Source organism: Panthera uncia, chromosome C2 (genome assembly GCF_023721935.1).
Source record: "Panthera uncia isolate 11264 chromosome C2, Puncia_PCG_1.0, whole genome shotgun sequence".
In the NCBI taxonomy this organism is placed as follows: Eukaryota; Metazoa; Chordata; class Mammalia; order Carnivora; family Felidae; genus Panthera; species Panthera uncia.
In genome coordinates, this window is record NC_064810.1 from 54,199,887 (window position 1) to 54,219,167 (window position 19,281).

At 37.6% G+C, this 19,281-nt stretch overlaps 1 protein-coding gene and 1 long non-coding RNA gene across 2 annotated transcripts in view; one reads left to right on the forward strand and one right to left on the reverse strand.

Moving 5' to 3' along the window:
* The first annotated feature begins 7 nt into the window (after nucleotides 1–7).
* On the forward strand, nucleotides 8–6,184 carry LOC125920928 (uncharacterized). The gene is made up of 3 exons (XR_007457256.1): nucleotides 8–157; nucleotides 4,561–4,622; nucleotides 5,502–6,184. It is a non-coding gene; the product is annotated as an uncharacterized LOC125920928 (long non-coding RNA).
* Nucleotides 6,185–7,612: 1,428 nt separating this feature from the next.
* The window catches only part of MYH15 (myosin heavy chain 15), a 145,074-nt gene continuing 133,405 nt past the window's right edge, over nucleotides 7,613–19,281 (reverse strand). Inside the window, exons 40-42 of the mRNA XM_049628137.1 lie at nucleotides 10,825–10,920; nucleotides 9,785–9,919; nucleotides 7,613–7,736 (exon numbers count right to left, since the gene is read on the reverse strand). Coding sequence (XP_049484094.1) covers nucleotides 7,722–7,736; nucleotides 9,785–9,919; nucleotides 10,825–10,920 — 246 coding nt within the window. The 3' untranslated portion in view covers nucleotides 7,613–7,721. The remainder of the gene's footprint in view (nucleotides 7,737–9,784; nucleotides 9,920–10,824; nucleotides 10,921–19,281) is intronic.

Here is a 19,281-nt window from a genome sequence, read left to right on the forward strand (position 1 = left end):
AGTATTCTTGAAAATGTTATCTATAGGGATACTTCTGGCCAAGATACTTCTTTAAAACTCACAAAGTCCTGCGTTGAAAAAAGAATTTTTTTCTCCCAGAAGATTCCTCTTCATGGTTTCAGGGCTTCAGAAATGTAGAGGGAATTTACATGATTTGGTGAGTCTGTGGTCTTAACATCCTCAATTTCTGCTTACTACTGTGCTTAACCTGTGCTTTAGGGCCTGGAATTTGGGGAGTTGAGCCTTCAGACACAGTAAGAAGTTAGAACTGGGGCTCTGGTAGATGCAGGGGAAGCATGATCTGTGAACCTGGTGGAAACAGTCACCAAGGGACGTTGGAAGCAATAAGTGATGCCCGATTCAGCTCATTTTTTTTACCTCTACTGATAGTTAACTGCCAAAAATATTTATGGAGAGTGGACTAGAGATATTTTAGAGTCATGGCATATGCACTCATGAAGTTGACTTTCTAGGTGGATTGGTTGATCCCCTTACCCTTAAGCTATCAACGTGATGTCGTAGGAAACCATGGCAGCTCTGTATTATGTATTAAAGATACTTGAGTCAGTTGAATATTTGTTTTAAAAACATTTATATCATTCTAGTTGTGAAAATTAGGAGGAATAACAGATTTGGAGATAAGAACACAGAGTTGTCCTTAGGTCAAGTAGTCTTCAAACAGAAGCTTCTAGACACTGAGGGACAATACTCCCTTTGTGCAGAGCTGTCATTTTGAGAACGCTGAAAAGTGGAGTGCATTTGAAGCTCCTATTTTTCTCCAAAATAAGAATGTTAGTTTTATGTAAAATACAGTTAAGCTTTCATTCTGTTTTTAAAATGTTGCCTCATTTTGGAGTGTGGGGGAAAAAACAGGAAGATATGGTCTGAAGACCACGTATGACCCATCTTTCTAATCAGAGATCTAATCTTTAGTTTACACAAAGCAAAGCATCAGGACCATTCCATCTCTGACAAAAGAAGCTTTTCAAAACCTCTCATTCCCACCCAGGAAGAGGTGTGTAATGGGAGCTACCCCCACAGGGCAAACACCACTCGTGTCCTCAACATCACTCTTTCAAGGCAACTTGGTTTTCTGTTCTCAATTGCAATTTTCTACTTGTTATCTTGCCCAGAAGATGCTGCAACATTTGAAAAGGAAGCCCAGATTTGGGGGCAGAGGGGAGATGGATCTACTCCATAAAAGTTGCATGGAATTGAATGGAATTTAATAATTCTTGCTAAATTTTGTGGAATCACTATGTGATGTTAGGCAAATTTCTTTACAGATGGGAGAAGCGAGGGTCATGAGTAAAGTAAGGCAATTCTATACCTTGCAAGATTTTCTTCAGGAGGAAAAGTGTGCATACGGAACACTTTTGAAAGTCAACATTTCTACTTAATTGCTCACCCTCTATATGGGTATAGAATTTCAGAATGACACAAATATATAGAGAGATTAATGTCTTAGTGATTGCAGGACATTACTTTATTAATAAAGAGTATGTTCATAAAAATAGGCATCTGTTGTATAGAGCTATTCATTTTAAAGAATAGCTATAAACATTTTTTTCCACCTTGAATTGGCCTATGTGCTCTAATGCTTGCCCCCACTCTGTGGCAGAACATAGATCACAAGATTAGCAGGTAACTTAAGGTCTCCAAGTTTCTGCCTTCTGGGTCCTACTTCTTTTAATACTAATTACAATTATAGTTCCAACAACAATGCTGAAAAAACTCTGGCTACTCCAATGATTCTGAGGGGCATCAAGCACTCTCTTGGTCACCTCTCACTCAAGACCATGGCTCCCACACCACTCTGCTCATCACCTCTGTACTTACCCCTGTTCCTCTATGCCCCTGTCTTCTCCAAGCCAAGGGTGAACTCTGCCCTCCCTTCATCCTCCAAGGAGAATGCTGGGCTGAGATTAGTCTGTAGTCATAATTATCCCTTTGTTAATTCTCTTCACAATATAAAAAATAGAAACTCACAGTGCATAATAGACTCACTGCCTTTTAAGTTTGCGGACTTTTTCTCCTCTGACACCCACTCCCTACTAAGCCCCAAATTGTTTAATATTCCTGCTTATGCAGGTTTCCCACAGTAAAGCCATTGAGACTGTGAGGTATTTATGCTCATGAATGCAGAAATAACTAGTTTTTAAAATAGTAAATGTTTCCTTTGGTAATTTTTCTTCCAGTTTATAGACTTTTTGTTTTATTTAGAACAGAGTCAAAAAGGAATTACCTGGATAATTATCCTGTCTCTGGTGCCTTTGGTTTTGCATGTTCCTTAGTAAGTCAATAAGTTGCATCCATTTCAGTGGAGATAGGTGTCTCATGGGGAATTTGGGCTTTGTTCCCTGGGTGTTCGAGTAGAGGTGTACCAAGCAGCTAACCCCACACAGCTGCTGGGCTTGTAAACAGATTTGAATCTTCTGGATATTCATTTGCAAAATTTATCAGCAACCTTTCTAAATGCTCCCACATTTCCATCTAACTATCCTACTTTTAACAAGTTTATCCTGAGTTAAATGGTCAACAATAAAGCTATATACACGCACATGCATTGTAGCACACTGAAAAAATTTAAATCTGGCACTAATACACAAAATGATCAAATTTATCTTGCATTGAAAAATAGCTGGAATGAAATAAACCCAGACTTTAAAATGGATGCCTTTGGAGAGAGTTTGCCCCCTCTGTCTGGACTTGCTTTAGTCCTTGTACTGTTTTCTTTTTCTTTGAGCTTTGTCTATGGTGCTACTTCTTTGTTCTTTATAGGCCATTTTATTTTAATCCTTGTTAAATGTGTAAAAAAAAACTTTTTCTAGATTTTCTGGGACAAACCTGTGTTACTTATAGTACTTTTATTACTTATGGTAATTTAAAATTATACATTAAGATGCCATGGTCACAGGACTTCTTAGAAGACTTTGCTTTTATTGACAGAATTAGATCCAGGAAAAATTTAGATGTAGTTATTTCCACATTTTATAGACCAGGAAACTGGAATCCAAGTAGTTAGGGACATGAAACAGTTTCATGTATACCACTTACAATGACACAGCTAACTAGTGGCAGAGGTAGGTCTAGGCTCCAAGTAGCTCTCTTACTCCATAACCTTTCTGAGAAGACCGAGTGTCCTGGGAGGCTGAGATATAGCTCATGTCCCTTCCTCTGGTTGATAATTGCCTTTTGCCCCTGATGAAGTTAGGGGATTTGGTCATAGCAGACACCATTATTGAAGGTAAGGTTTTTAAGGGTGATACTGAGCAAGAATTTCACCAAATCTACACCTTTGATTGTTTGTACTAATCCGCAGACTAGTCCTGCTTATCATTTGTTCCTCCTGTCCCTCAGCTGGCCGGAAGTAAACAAAATCGGAAATTCTGGGCAAGTCTGGTTTGTCTCCCAGAAGCAACCTCTGACCTGATACAATGACGGTTGTGACTAAATTAGGGTTCAAATTATAGGACAGAGGGACACTACATACTGTTCAAGAATGACATTTTAGTTTCTATTTTGGAAATGTGCAAAAGTCAAGTCCCAACAGAAAACACCTGGCATACCCAAAACTGTACAAAGGGGAACACAAAAGATAGTGCATTTCCCCAGAACTGGGAGCAGCTGATTTGATAGCAAATATAAGCTTGAAGGGACAAGGAGAGGGTGCAGTTCCCAAAACCCAGAAGCAGAGAGTCATGTAAAATCTGATGCCTTGTAGGGAGAATGACTTTTAGTTGAAGGACACAGACCAAGAAGACCTTACAAGGAAAGAGCTGGAAGAATAAATACGTGCGTTTGCCCTTTCCTCTCTCTGGTCTCCACCTCAACTGGAGGCCAGAGGGAAGACTTTAGAAGGAACCTACTCAGGTAAGCATCCCAAGGCAGAGACAGGAAGCTGGGTTCTGATTCTGGAGGAGCAGTCAGGAGATAAGAGCAAAAACAATGTCAGGGTATTGGCTACTTAAAAAAATAATGTTCTACAGTTCTGTAGTTAGGTAGGCTGAAAATATATTTCAAGCTGTTGCACTAATGGCCCCTAAACCTTGGTTGTAGTTTCATAAGACCATGGTTCATGTTTTTCTTCTTTAAATTCCCTTTTCTAGTACTGTTTTAAAATGTCCTTAGTCTAGGATAAGTATAAATTATCCCAGATTTTAGCGAGACACAAAAGGAAGGCCTTACAATGTTGTTGTATCCCTTTTCCTTTGCCATCGTTCTGGGTTTAACCATCATCTCTTTGGCTGTTATTTTCCATTTATAACAGTTAGTAGGAATCAGGCCAACAATCCTAAAAAGCCAGGAATTCCTGGCTTGGTTGAACAGTCTTTATCCCTGCTTTGGAGCACCTGAATCGTCCATAAGAATTTATTGCTATTTGTAGATGAAGAAGTATTTCTACACTGAATGCATTTTTAATGCTGTTTGTTGGAAGAAAGATATGAAAGGGGGAGTGACTAAGGTGAATCTAATAACGTAATTGTACTGAGGTAGGAATAAGAAAGAAGCTGAGCATTTGTAAAGAGATTTTTTTTTAATTTCTCTTTTTTCCTGTAGAAAGGTATTCTGTTTCTACTGATGAGAGAGCCAACACTGCTAATGACACAGAAGAAAACAAGGTAAAATCTTTCCTTTATCAAACCTTATAGTATAAGAATGCTACTGTGAAAAAGTGATTGGTTGACGTATCATCAGAGGGGAAAAAAGGGTGAGAGGGATCATAGGATAACTCAACAGGAAAAAAAATACAATTAGGACTTTTTCCAATGTCTATAATTAAACAGGTGCTACTTAAATAAGTGGCTGCTCTTCTCACTTCCTACTGTTATTTATAGAGATCTCCAATGGCACTATGCATATGATGATGCACCAATGTATTTATTCTTCCAATGGAAGTATGGGACTGAATAGAAGCCGAAAGAAATACAAAGCAGAGAAAACCAGATTACAGTTTCTTCCCAGATTCAGGTGGCTGGGAATCCATACTTTTCCAGCCACTTCTAGGCTCCTTGGGGACTGAATTTACTTACAAATTATCGTTTGATTGCAAATTCAGTTGTTTAAAGTGGAGTTTCAATTTTTTGCTGCTGCACACCTTTTAGGAGTCCATTAATCATAATATAAATGAGAGCAAAGAGTGAGGTAAACTCGCTTTTCTACTGGTTAAAAACTCAGGAACTAATCTAGGAGGGAGATTGAAATTGAGACTTCATAACTACTTACAACTGTCTCATGGATCCCTGATTACAGATGCAAACAATAGCTCTACAGCTCCCCTCTCCCAACAATCAAGACAAAACAGTACCATCATTAAATGCTCAAGATAAAAATGGTTATTCTGACATGAACAATGGCCACATAAAGTCCCATTTTTCTTGGTTCTAGGCCCTTTCAAAACACCCAGACAGTATAGGAAATGAAGCAGAACTGTGGTAACACATGACGAGCATCCTTAATATCCAGTGACTTCACTTACTCTTTCTTTACTGCAATTCCAGCTATGGCTCATCATGGCCCAGTAATTCTACCATTGGAAAGACTTGCAACCATTGTCTTTGACAAGATTACATTTGACAAGATTACATAGGACTCTTCAAGTCCTAACCATCACTCACTGACTCCCTACCTGCATCAAGATTATGAATGACTGGATGCCAAGGATTCCAATTCAAACTTAGAACTTTCTCATTCATTGACATCCCTGCTGCAATCAGCCACAGTGAGACTCCCATCAAGATCTTGGAAGAAATTATCACTAAGTGTTGATTCAAAATCTGATCAACTAATGATCTGATCAACATAGAAGCAGAAATTACCTTAGTGAAAAGGTGAAAAACCAGGGCAATTGATATGCTAAGGTATTGTACTCCAGTTTTCTATGAATAGTTAATATCAGTTTAACCAACTAAATTTAGTATGATGAGTCTTAGGGACTCCAAAGTCTAAAAATGTCAGTATCTCCAAGATTGCCTAGAGCAAAGGGCCCCTTCAACTCAAGAATTGACATCTCTGAGGCTGGGTTATACCTTCCAACACCAGGTTTGCATAGCTGAGTGACATTAGCTATGAAGATAATTTGATTCACTCTTCTGGCTCAGTTGTCATATTGTTAATCAGCCTTATAATAAATTTATATTTCCACATAAATTTTTACACAAAGACAATGGATAGCGCAGTTGACTTGATCACTTCCTTTTAATTTTAATCAGTTTATAAGAAAGAAAAAAATCTAATCAGGATTTTTGTTACTTAATCAAGTTTTGACCCTATAGTTTATAGGAGAAAATCAACCTTGAATTGTATGTTAATGCTACCTGGTCCAATTTTCTCTAAGTGTTTGCTCCCATGTTATGACAGGTATTCATCATAAACTATAAAGTATTGACATCATTATAAACAAAAACTTTGTCAGTAGAAAATGCTCAGAACTACTATCGTCTCCTTACAGTGATGAGGAGGGACAGGTTGAAAGACTAAAGTCAACAAATTCAGGATGGCAGACAACAATGAACTTGGGTCCTTCAATGCTGGTGAGCCTCTAAATTAATCTTGGAGCCACCTGTATGAGTCAGGGTTGGGTCAGAGAGGCACACTGCTGAGAATGCTAGAATAAAGATTTATTATATAGAATCAACCTTACACAAGTCTGGGCATTTGTAAAGAAGTCCATGTCAGGCTGTCCCCTCCGCATCTGGGGATGTACCTTAGGTAGCTGTAGGTCAGCTGTGCTAGTGGTAAGCAAGGAGAGCTGGTTGTGGAGTGACGATGAACTGAAATCCATAAGAAGAAACTGGAATTCATGCCTCTCAGGGCCTCCAAAGGCAATGACAGGGGTGACCTGCAAGAGAAGCTGGTGCCCAGTACCATGGAGCCACACACACACGTAGCTAGGACTCTGAAGCTGAAGGAGGGAGTTTCAGTGCCAGCTCACTCTTTTGGCCTAGGGTAGCATTTGCCAGCTATCACAGTGCCTGGGGCCATACCATGAGTTTAACAGCATAAAATGAACAGCTGCATCTCTACCGCTCCCTCTCAAATGTAGTGAAAATTTCTCTTGTGACCAACTCCAATCCAGAACAAACAGAGAAAGGAAATCCAGGAAATGTACCTCTCGCTTAGCTACATTGGCACAATACAAAGCCAGCATTCCCCCTAACACTAAACTGATCATCTTATATGAGAAGCTGTTTCAGTGTTGAAAAATGCACAGGCATGTAGTCCACCCAGGTATAGATTAGGAGGATTCTTATCTACAAGTTCTAAGTACCTGTGACTATATGTAAATTACAGTGCTAAGAGAAAAGTTGATCAACTCCCACCATTAGTGGCTAAAAATATACTTATTGTTGGAGGAGTCCAGCAAAACTCATTAACTTCAGTAATAACAATTTACTAACATACCCTAGGCCTCATCGTCCATGTCTTCCATAAATATTATGCATTAAAAGGCAATAGGTATTTTTTTAACTTGAGAATTTAAAAGACTCTTATCTTTTATGTAAAATGTTTACTTGTATTTGAGGACCAAAAAAATCCCCATTAACCTGGGAAGCAAGGATACTCTATTACATTTTCTAATCACCTTGTTTAAACTGCTTTTCACACCACATAAACATGCTTTTTTTAATGCTTGTTTCAAATGCAACTTAAGTTTTCAGCAATCAAATGGTACCATCCTTGGACTTGTCCAACTTCTGTTTTTCATAAGCAAGGACTGCTTATTCTTCATGAGCCTGAAAAACAATATGAGTGTGTTCTGTGAATTCCTGTGACTTTCATCAGTGGCACACACACCCAGAATCAAGCCCAGTCCCTTCCAGAGTAAGCAGACCTCAGCCAACTCCTCATTAGCTTCAAAGGGATACGGGGAATTGAGGCAATTATGTGCATTACACAAAGCAGACACAGGTAATTCATCTGAAGGAAGTGCTTGGGTACTCTCAATTTTCTGCCTGCCAAGCCTTGCCAGTGAAGGCAGCGCCCTCTACAAAAGAAAAGGAAAGGCTGTGGCCATATTACCACTGGCTCCATAGCTGGGACACACAATTCTACCAGAAAACGTTTTCACTTGGTTTATGACGGTTGAGAGATTTTCAGGCTTTCCTTCTATAAATGGGAAACAATTAGTCATTGCACTGCCAAGGATGGTTTTCCTATTCATCTTGGGCCTCTCAGAAGCAATTTCTGCTTCACTCATTTTATTCTTTGTTGGAAACAACTGTGACAAAGTCGAATACATTACATCTGTTTTGCAGCCCTTTTGACCTCCTACAGCTGAGTGCAAATGTAGCCTGTGTGAGGCATTTCCCCAAACAAAACTATTATGTGCAGTTGAGGGGCAGGCATATTGGTTTATATGCACCCAAAACCAATGCCATTACCCTCTCAAATTGTGGTCAGAGTTCAAACCATTCAAGTGGACCTTTGCACATAGGCCTTATCCCTAAGACAACTATTCAAGCATCAATAAGAAATTTCTGGAGTGTGCCAATGACCCATGCTTCGCATATTTAGATCTAAACCTATTCAGTACAACCAACTTTTAGATTCTCCTTCAAAAGAGATTATTTTGACCTCCTTCCAGGTAGTATTTATTATGGGCAACCCTATTTATTTATCTTGCAGAGTTATTAGTAATTCATTTATAAGAAGACCAGGCAGGTACCAAATTTTTAAAAATGAAATGGTGGCTCTCTGTGCTAGAGACTGTACTGTTTTATAGGCATTCCATAAAGGACAGCTAATGTCTTATCTAATGTTCTTTAGTTCATTTCTCCTAAAGCTAGACCTTATTTAAACACCCTGTGTTCCTGGAAAATCTAATAAGAAAGCTGAGCTTCCTTTGGTCTCAATGTTAGTATAACACCAAAATTCATATATTGAAATCTCAATCCCCATAGTGACGGTGTTAGGAGGTGGGGCTTTAAGTATGAGGGTGGAGTTCTCATGAATGGAATCAGTGCCTTATAAAAAAAAATCCCCAGAGAGCTCCCCCCTCCCACCCCCACTCTTTCACTATGTGAGGACACATTGAGAAAAGGGCTATGAGGAAGTGGCCCTCACCCAGATATTGAATCTGCCAGCACCATGATCCTGGACTTCCCAGCCTAAAGAACTGTGAGAAATGTTTGTTGTTTATAAGCCACCCAGGCTCTGGCATTCTGTTATAGTAACCTGAACACACCTGGACAAGCCCACTGTTCAATGGTCTTTGTCATGCTGCCACTTTGCTGGTAAAGTTAGGGTAGTGCCCGTACCATGGGATCAGAATAGTAGTGTCATAACCCACAGATATGGAAATATCCTTTCTCCCTGCTTTAGGACAGAACCAGGAGTAAAGCTAGAAAGGACAAGTGCATTTATTCTCCACTGCCTCAACTTTAAACCTCACCCCCCAGGTCTCCATACTGATTCAGTATAAAGTCATGTACTTGTCTACCTAGAAAGACTTCTCTTGGAGTTTAAAGCAGATCCATCTTTCAAACTTTTTAAATTATCTTTGTTCTCTGGACTTCTGACTGTTCTATAAAAGTGAATCTAGGACCTGGAATTAAGAGTCTACAAGTTCACCTGGAATTAAGAATTTGAGAAGTATAAATACAATGTGCATTCCACCCAAATGCTTAGCACTTCATATTACCTGGACAAGGAGAATTTAGTAAATAGGGAAGACTTTAAAGGGAAGGGGATGGGAAACAAAGAGATTTCTTGTTCTACTCGTTGTATGACATGAACCCTAAACACACACACTTTAAGAATTAGAGTTGAATATCTGACATACCTTTTTTGTAAACTCTTTTGCTTTCAACTTGAGTTTATTGACTTGGGATTCTGCTATCTCTGCCCTTTCCTTAGCTTCGTTCAACTCGTGTTGCTGCTTCTTATACTTGGAAAAATATTGATTGGCTTGTGCTTCCTATAAAAATAAAAAAGAAAAAAATATCCCTGTGCTTACATAGTCATTTTCTCTGCTTTGACATGAGAAAGTTGAAAAATGTGTGAAAGGAATATAAACTTCTGAGTGTTGAATGGAATATATTTTGGTATGATATGATATATAAGGATTCAGACTTTCTAGCAGGCATGATATCCATTTTTATAAGCATTGTTTTCTGGAAATTTAGAACCTGCTCAGCACGTTCCACTAATTGGATGTAGTATGGTTTTCATGGGCATCTTATGTGTTAGAAAAACCACAATTGTTTTGCAAACAGCTAAACATCCTAGTTTACCTCTGAGTGAAGGGGGCTTATCTTTAAAATTATATGTCAACAAGTAATTATTACATATAGCAGTTTTAGGCAAAATTATTGAAATAATTCAAAACCCCTGAAGAGATATTATTAGATATATATTATTAGATATAAGCCAATATATACATTACTTATGAATTACATTCTATGTAGCTATGAGTTGGCAACCAGCGTTGGCAAGTACATTTCAAATGATGACAGTTTTGGCCAGAGTTATGTCGAGGCTGTGAAACCACTCACCCAAGGATTTTTAGGGTGAGGAAGGCCCCAGGGTGACTATCTGGCCAAAAATTTGCCATCCCAAACGACATCATGTTTTTACTTGACTCATTTTTTGCAATGCACATATCTGAGCGTAACCACAAGGTTGATGGTGAAAGCTCTGGCTCCCCGAAGGAAAAAGTAACAATTTTTTGAGCATGGGTGATAATTCTAGTCTGAGAAAAACTAGAAAATGAACAGACTTTAAGCTGAGCTGGTCCTCTCTGACAAAGTGCTTACCTATCTCCATAAATCAAAAACAATGGCTGGGAAATCCATGAGGCTGTAATGGCTGCCAGGTACTTACTGCTGCCTCCATTTGCTGCTTGTAACTTTGTACTTTTAGCTGAAGTTTATCCATCAGAGTCTGCATCCTACTCAGATTTTTCTTGTCATCCTCTGCCTGAAATGCATAGATAGGTATATGAAAGTGATTTGAATGATCCAGCAGTCTGCATTGGGAGTAGCCTCATGTGAGAAAATAAAAGGAAATTTATTATTTTAATTTTTGAGAGGGAGAGGGAGAGAGGGAGACAGAGAATCTGAAGCAGACTTCACTGTCAGCACAGAGCCTGACATGGGACTCAAACCCACAGACTATGAGATCATGACCTGAGCCCAAGTCAGACACTCAACTGACTGAGCTACCCATGTGTCTTGGTTAGGAACTTTACTAAATAACTTGAGTTGTGATTTGAGAAATGGGTCTTACTTTACTTATTGTAAGTTCTCAGAAATTAGCAATGACAGTCACTTCTTCTAACAGTCCTCCCATCCTAACCAAGCTACACCAGCCTGTGGTTTCTCAGTAGGAATGAAGTACCATTATAACAGAAGCTGTGTGTACAAAACTAGAAACCAATCCTCTCCTGCCACTAATCAAACCAGCTCTTCCCCCTTGAACTTTCTAATTGACTCTTCGTTTTGGATAATGGAATTATAGAAAGGTAAGTCTTCTGGAATTGTGGTGCAGGCATCAGCAGAGAGTGAGGAAAATTCTATGAACTGTGGGGACCTTGGTGTGTACATTCTCACTGCTTCCATTGCAATCCAGGCTTGGGATGGACAAAAGAAATCTAGTAGGATAGTGTTTCTTAGCTGTGCTCTACAGAGCCCTGGGTGTTCTGAGGAAATAGGAGGGGAGAGATACACAGGTAGGAAAGTCTCTGCATATCCCCCACTTTCTCATGCCCTTTTAAGTAGAGTATCTCCACTTTGGAGCTGTTGAACTTTCCAAAATAAGACCATCTCAGTTGGCTTGTGGTTGAAATACTGATTTTTTTAAAAGTTTTTTTTTATTGTGAGAGAGACAGAAACAGTGTAAATGGGGGAGGGCAGAGAAAGAGGGAGGGAGAAAATCCCTAGCTGCCAGCACAGAGCCCAATGTGGGGCTTGAACTCATGAAACTAGGGGATCATAACCTGAGCCAAAATAAAGAGTCAGAAACTTAACTGAGCCACCCAGGTTCCCCAAGATACTGATTTAATCAAGGTCTGCCTCCTGCTACTCAAATGATTTTCCTGTTTTCATATTACTTGTTTCATCAAATGTCAACTCCTTTGGTGACTTTCATAGTCTTTCTACTGCCCTTCCACTGCTTTCCACAAACTTCCTCCACTCCAATTAAACTCATCTATTACCTCATAGTTCTCTTATTCTCTCCTCTGTAAGTTTAGTCAATATCTCCGCTTGGACACTGTACCGAGGAAAGAGATAGAAATGTCAAGTCTTTCCACAAAAGAGGACTATTTGCTTATCTTAGTACCTGCAGCCTAAGGAAGGCTTCTAATTTAACACACATAAAGGGGCTGACTGCAATGCTCTCCAGAGACATGAAAGGCTGGTAGGCATCATATTCACACTTGCCCTCTGCCTCACTCCAGGTTGCTATCTCTCAGAAAGGAGGCTTGTGCATGTTTAGTGCCCTGGTTTGTGGATGCTCCCCAGAAAATACCCCATGAAGGCATGACTCTGGTGGCCAGTGGTACTTATGTTCATGGGTCCCATAGGGCTGCAACAAATAGTGCTTAGCCAGCTGACCCCTCCCCTGCCATGTCACAATACAGAAGCAGAATACTGAAATGCCATCTTTCTGTCAGACTAATTCATATATCTTAGTAGCTGTCACTAAGAAGCTGGCTTCTAATTTAACATACATCAAGGAGCTGACTGCAATACTCAGAGACTGGGCAGGCTATCTTCCCCACTCCAGTTTGCCAGTACTTCCAAGAAAGGAGTTTGTACACAGGTCTGGTGTCCTGGATTTTGTAGCTGCTGCCCAGAGGACACATCCCTTGATAGCCGGGCTCTGGTGACCAGCAGGGCTTGTGTTAGCAGGTCCAATGGTATGGCACAAAGAAACAGTTGTTAAATGGCTATCACCCCAAGGCTCAGCAGAAATAAAACAGAAATGGCCATCTCCCAGTCTTTGCCTAAAAGAGGTATATATGCATATTTTAAAAGCTCCTACCTGAGGATCCAGATTCCAATCAGCCTACATCTAGGTACTGAGATCTGCCCCTTTTGGATACCAATAGGCTAGGACACCCTAAACTATTGGGAGCCACTACGAACAAAGAAGAGGGCTTGGATAATGACAAAGGTTTTAGAAACAACCAAGAGCTAGAGCATTGTTGAACAATAAGGATCATGTCCTACATGAGACCACTCATTCAAGACTGGGAGAGGTAGCTGTTTTACCTAATGCATAGAAATCAATGCAGAAAATCAAAGAAAATGAAGAAACAGAGGAATGGGCTTCAAACAGAAGAGCAAAATAAAATCTCAGAAAAAGAGGTAAGTGATTTACCTGATAAAGAGTTCAAAACAATGGTCATAAAGATGCTCACCAAGCTCAGGAGAACAATGCATGAATGAAGTCAAAATTTCAACAAAGAGAAAATATAAGAAAGTACCAAACAGAATCACAGTAATGAAAAATAAGTGGACGGGGGTGCCTGGGTGGCTCAGTCGGTTAGGCGTCCAACTTCAGCTCAGGTCATGATCTCATGGTTCGTGGGTTTGAGCCCTGCATTGGACTCTGTGCTGACAGCTCAAAGCCTGGAGCCTGCTTCAGATTCTGTGTCTCCCTCTCTCTCTGCCCCTCCCCGGCTCACACTCTGTCTCTCTCTCTCAAAAATAAAATAAACATTAAAAAAATTAGAAAAAAAAAAAGAAAAAGAAGTGGACTGAAAAGTACAACAGAGAGTTCAACATCAAACTAGATGAAGCAGAAGAAAGGATAGTGAACTTGAAGACAGGGCAGGGGAATTCATCTCATCAGAGCAGCAAAAAGATAAAGAATGAAAGAGTGATGGCTTAAGAGACTTATAGAAGAACATCAAGCAGACCAACATTTGCACTCTAAGGGTCCTAGAAGGAGAATAAAGAGAGAAAGGGGCAAAAATTTGAAAAAATAATGGCTGAAAACTTCCCTAACCTGAGGAAAGAAAGAGACATCCAGATCCAGGAAGTTCAGAGACTTCAAATGAAATAAACCCAAAGAGACCCACACCAAAACACATAATACTAAATTGTCAAAGACAAGGAGAGAATCTTAAAAGTAGCAAGAGAAAAACAACTTGTTAACCCCATAGGACTCTATAAGCAGATTTTTCAGCAAAAACTTTCCAGGCCAGAGGGAAAGGTACAATACATTCAAAGTATTGAAAGAAGAAAAAAAAATAAAAACCTGCCAATTAAGAATACTCTACCTGGCAAAGATGTCCTTCAAAACTGAAAAAGAGATAAACAGTGTTCCAGGCAAGCAAAAGCTAAAGGTGTTCAGACCATTAGACTGGCCTTATAAGAAACATTAAAGAAACTTCTATAAACTGAAATGAAAGGGCCCTAATTAGTAACAGGAAAATGAATATACATATATATATGTTGTATATATATTTATATATATACATATATATACATATATATTTATATGTATACACATATATATGTATATATATTTATGTATATATGCATACATATACATGTATATGTCTATATGTATATATATGTATATTTTCAGAATAATGTAATGTTTGGTGGTGGGTAAATCACTTATGTATCTAGTATGAAGGTTAAAAGACAAAAATAGTAAAAAATAACTTCCAATATCTGTTAATGAATACACAGGATAAAAATATGTAAATTGTGACATCAACAAACATAAAATGTTGCCAGGGAGGACAGTAAAAATATAGAGCTTTAGAGTGCATCCCAATTGAAGTTTAAAATAGACTATCATAAATACAGTTTGCTTCATGTAAGCTTCATGGTAACCACAAAGCAGAAACCTATAGTAGATACACAAAAGATAAACAGAAAAGAATCTAACCATACTACAGAAAATCACCAAATCAACAAGGAGCAAGAGAAGAAGAAAGTAACAAAGGAATTACAAAACAGCGAGAAAACCAACAAAATGGCAATTACGTGCATACCTATCAATAATTACTTTAAATATAAGTGGACCAAATTTTCCAATCAAAAGACAGAGTGGTTGAATGGATACAGAAAGGAAACTCATCTAGCTTCTTCCTACAAGACACTTCAGACCTAAAGACACACAGACTAAAAGTTTTAAAGAATGCAACAAGATATTACATGCAAACATTAACCAAATGAAGGTGGGGTACCTATACTTATATCAGACAAAATAGATGTTAAGACAAAGATCTCAATAAGAGGCAAAGGTCATTATATAATGATAAAGGGGTCAATATAACAAGAGGATATAGCAGTTGTGAATATCTATACACCAATATAGGAATATCTACATATATAAAGCAAATGTTAACAGACCTAAAGGGAGAAATAAACAGCAATACAATAAAAGTAGGGAACTTTAATACCCAATTTTTATTAATAGATAGATCAGACTGACAGAAAATCATTCAGGAAACATAATCCTTAAATAAAACATTAGACCAGATGGACTTAACAGACTGTATACATTCCGACCAAAAGGAACAGAATACACATTATTCTCAAGCATGCATATAATATTCCTCAGGATAGATCATATGTTAGGCCACAACACAAGTTTTAATAAATTTAAAAGGATTGAAGTCACATCAAGTATCTTTTCTGACCACAACTGTATGAAACTAGAAATTATAAGAAAAAAAAACCTGGAAAATCCTCAAATGTAGGAAGATTAAACAATATCACTAAACAACCAATGAGTCAAAGAAGAAATCAAAAGAGAAATAAAAAAAATACCTTGAGACAAATGAAAATGGAAATACAACATACCAAAACTTTTGAGATGCAGCAAAGGCAGTTCTGAGAAGGAAATTAATAGTAATAAATTTCTACATTAAGAAATGAATAAAGATCTCAAATAAACAATTGGACTTTAGACCTTAAGAAACTAGAAGAAAGAACAAATACCAAAATTAGCAGAAGGAAGGAAATAACAAAGATCAGAATGAAGATAAATGAAAATAGACTAAAAAGACAATAGAAAAACACCAATGAAACTAAGAGCTATTTTTTTTTAAAGATAAACAAAATTGATAAACGTTTAGCTGGACTCACCGAGAAAAAAAAGAGAAAAGATGCATACAAAAATAGAATGAAAGAGGGGACATTACAACTGATACCACAGAAATACAAAGGATCATAGAAACCACTAAAAACAATTATATGCCAAAAAATTGATAACCTAGAAGAAATGAGTAAATAAATTCAGTAAAGTTGCCAGATTCAAAGTTAATATACATAAATCTGTTGTTTTTCTAGACACTAATAATGAAGTATCAGAAAAAGAAATTAAGAAAACAATTCTAGTTACAAGTGCACCAAAAGAATAAAATAACTAAGAATAAACTCAACCAAGGAGGTAAAAGACCTGTGTACTCTGAGCTATAAAATGTTGATGAAAGTAAATGAAAATAACACAAACAAATGGAAGAATATTCCATGCTCATGGATTGGAAGAATGAATATTGTTAAAATATCCATACTATAGGGGTGCCTGGGTGGCTCAGTTGGTTAAGAGTCCAACTTCAGCTCACATCATGATCTCATGGTTTGTGGTTTCGAGCCCTGCATTGGGCTCTGTCCTGACAGCTCAGAGACTGGAGCCTGCTTCAGATTCTGTCTCCCTCTCTCTCTGCCCCTCCCTGGCTTGTACTCTGTTTCTCTTTTCCTCTCCCCCTCTCCCTCTCTCTGTCTCTGTCTCTCATAAATAAACATCAAAAAAATTTTTAAATATCCATACTGCCCAAAGTAATCTACAGATTTATTCAATAATACTCATTATTAAAACACCAATAGTATTTTTCACAGATCTAGAACAAATAATTCTAAAATTTGTAGAACCACAAAAGACACCAATTAGTCAAATCAATCTTGAGAAAGAATAAAGCTGGAGGTATAATAGTCTCAGATTTCAAGATGTACTACAAAGCTATAATAATCAAAATAGCATGGTACTGGCATGAAAATAAACACATAGATCAAAAGAATAGACTAGGGAGCCCAATAATAAGCTTACATTTATATGGTCAGTTAGTCTATGACAAAAGCAACAAGAACATACAAGGAAGAAAGACAGTCTCTTCAGTAAATAGTGCTGGGAAATCTGGGCCACTACATGCAAAAGAATGAAACTGGGCTACTTTCTTCTTAAAGCATACAAATAAATATACTCCAAATGTATTAAAGACTTAACTGTGAGACCTAAAACAATAAAACTCCTAGAAGAAAACATAGGAAATAGTCTCTTGAATGTTGCCTTAGCAACATATTTATGGATGTGTCTCCTTAGGCAAGGGAAACAAAAGCAAAAAGAAACTATTAGGATTATGCCAAACTAAAAGACATTTGCACAGCAAAGGAAACCATCAACAAAACAAAAACAAAAAGACAACCTACTGAGTAGGAGAATATATTTGCAAGTGATATACCTGGTTAAAGGGTTAATATCCAAAATATATAAAGAACTTACATAACTCAATACCCCAAAAATCCAAATAATCTGATGTACAATGGGCAGAGCACCTGAATGCAATAATAATACAAATAATACAAATACTAATTTGCAAAGATATAGGCACCTCTATGTTTACCGCAGCATTATTTACAGAGCAAGATGTAGAAATAGCCTAAGTGTCCATCCATAGATGAATGGATAAAGAAGATATAGTATATGTATATAATGGAATATTACTCAGCCATAAAAAAGATGCAGTCTTACCATTTGCAGCAACATGAATGGACCTAGAGGGTATAATGCTAAGTGAAATAAGAGAAAGACAAACACCATATGGTTTCACTTATAGGTGGAATCTAAAAAACAAAATGAACAAACTAACAAAAATAGCAAAAACAGAATCTTAAGTACAGAGAACTGTGGTTCTGAGTGTGTGTGTGTGTGTATGTGTGTGTGTGAAATGAACAAAAAGGGGTAAGGGGAATGGGAGGTACAGGCTTCCAGTTTTGCAATGAATAAGTCATGGGATGAAGACATATACAGATTATAGGTAATATAGTCAGTGGTATTGCAATGGCATGATATGGTGGCAGATGGTAGCTACACTTGTGGAGAACATAGCATTACATCTATAGTTGTCAAATCACTATGTTGTACACGTGAAATGAATATAACATCGTATGTCACTTATATTGCAACAAAAATATTTTAAATAAACAAAATTGATAAACTTTTGGCTAGACTCACCAAGAAAAGAGAGAGAAGACTCAAACAAATAAAATTAGAAATGAAAGAGGAGACATTATAAGTGATACCACAGAAATACAAAGAATCATGAGACTATTATAAACAATTATATGCCCCAAATTTGGATAACCTAAAAGAAATAGATAAATTCTTAGAACATACAACCTACCAAGACTGAATCATGAGTAAAAGGAAATTTGAGGATATCAAAAATACAAGAAACAACAGATGTTGTCAAGGATGTGGGAAAAAGGAAACCTCTTGCACTGTTGGTGGGAATGCAAATTGGTGCAGCCATTGTGGAAAATAGTATGGAAGTTGCTAAAAAAATTGAAAATAGAAATATCTTACATTCCAAGAATTGAACTACTTGGTATTTACCCCAAAATACAAGAACACTAATTCAGAGGGATACATGCACCCCTATGTTTACTGCAGCATTATTTACAATAGCCAAACTATGGGAGCAGCTCAAGTGTCCTCTGATAGATGAATGGATAAATAAAATGTGGTGTGTAAAGAAAAAGAAAGGGAGAGAGATAAAAACAAGAAACAGACTCTTAACTATAGAGAACAGTGGTTGCCCGAGGGAGGTGGGTGGAGGGATGGAACTAGGGGATAGGGATTAAAGAGTATAATTATTATGATAGAAAATAAAAATGATAAAAATAAATCAAGTACACCATAAAAAAAATCGTAACAGACAAATTACTAGTGAGGAGATAGGATTAGTAATCAAAAATCTCCCAACAAATAAAAGTCCAAGACCAGGTGGCTTCACTGGTAAATTCTATCAAATGTTTAATGAATAATTAATACCAATCCTTCCCAAATTCTTTTTAAAAAATTGAAGAAGAGGGAACACTTCCAAACTTCTTTTATGAGGAAAGCATTACCTTGATATCAAAACTGAGAGAGAGAGAGAGAGAGAGAGAGAAGGAAGAAAGGAAGCAAGCAAGGAAACTGAAAACTACAGGTCAATATCCCTGATGCACATAAATACAAAAATCTTCAACAAAATATTAGCAAACTGAATTCAGCAATACATCAATAAATCCAATAATCAAATTGGATTTATTC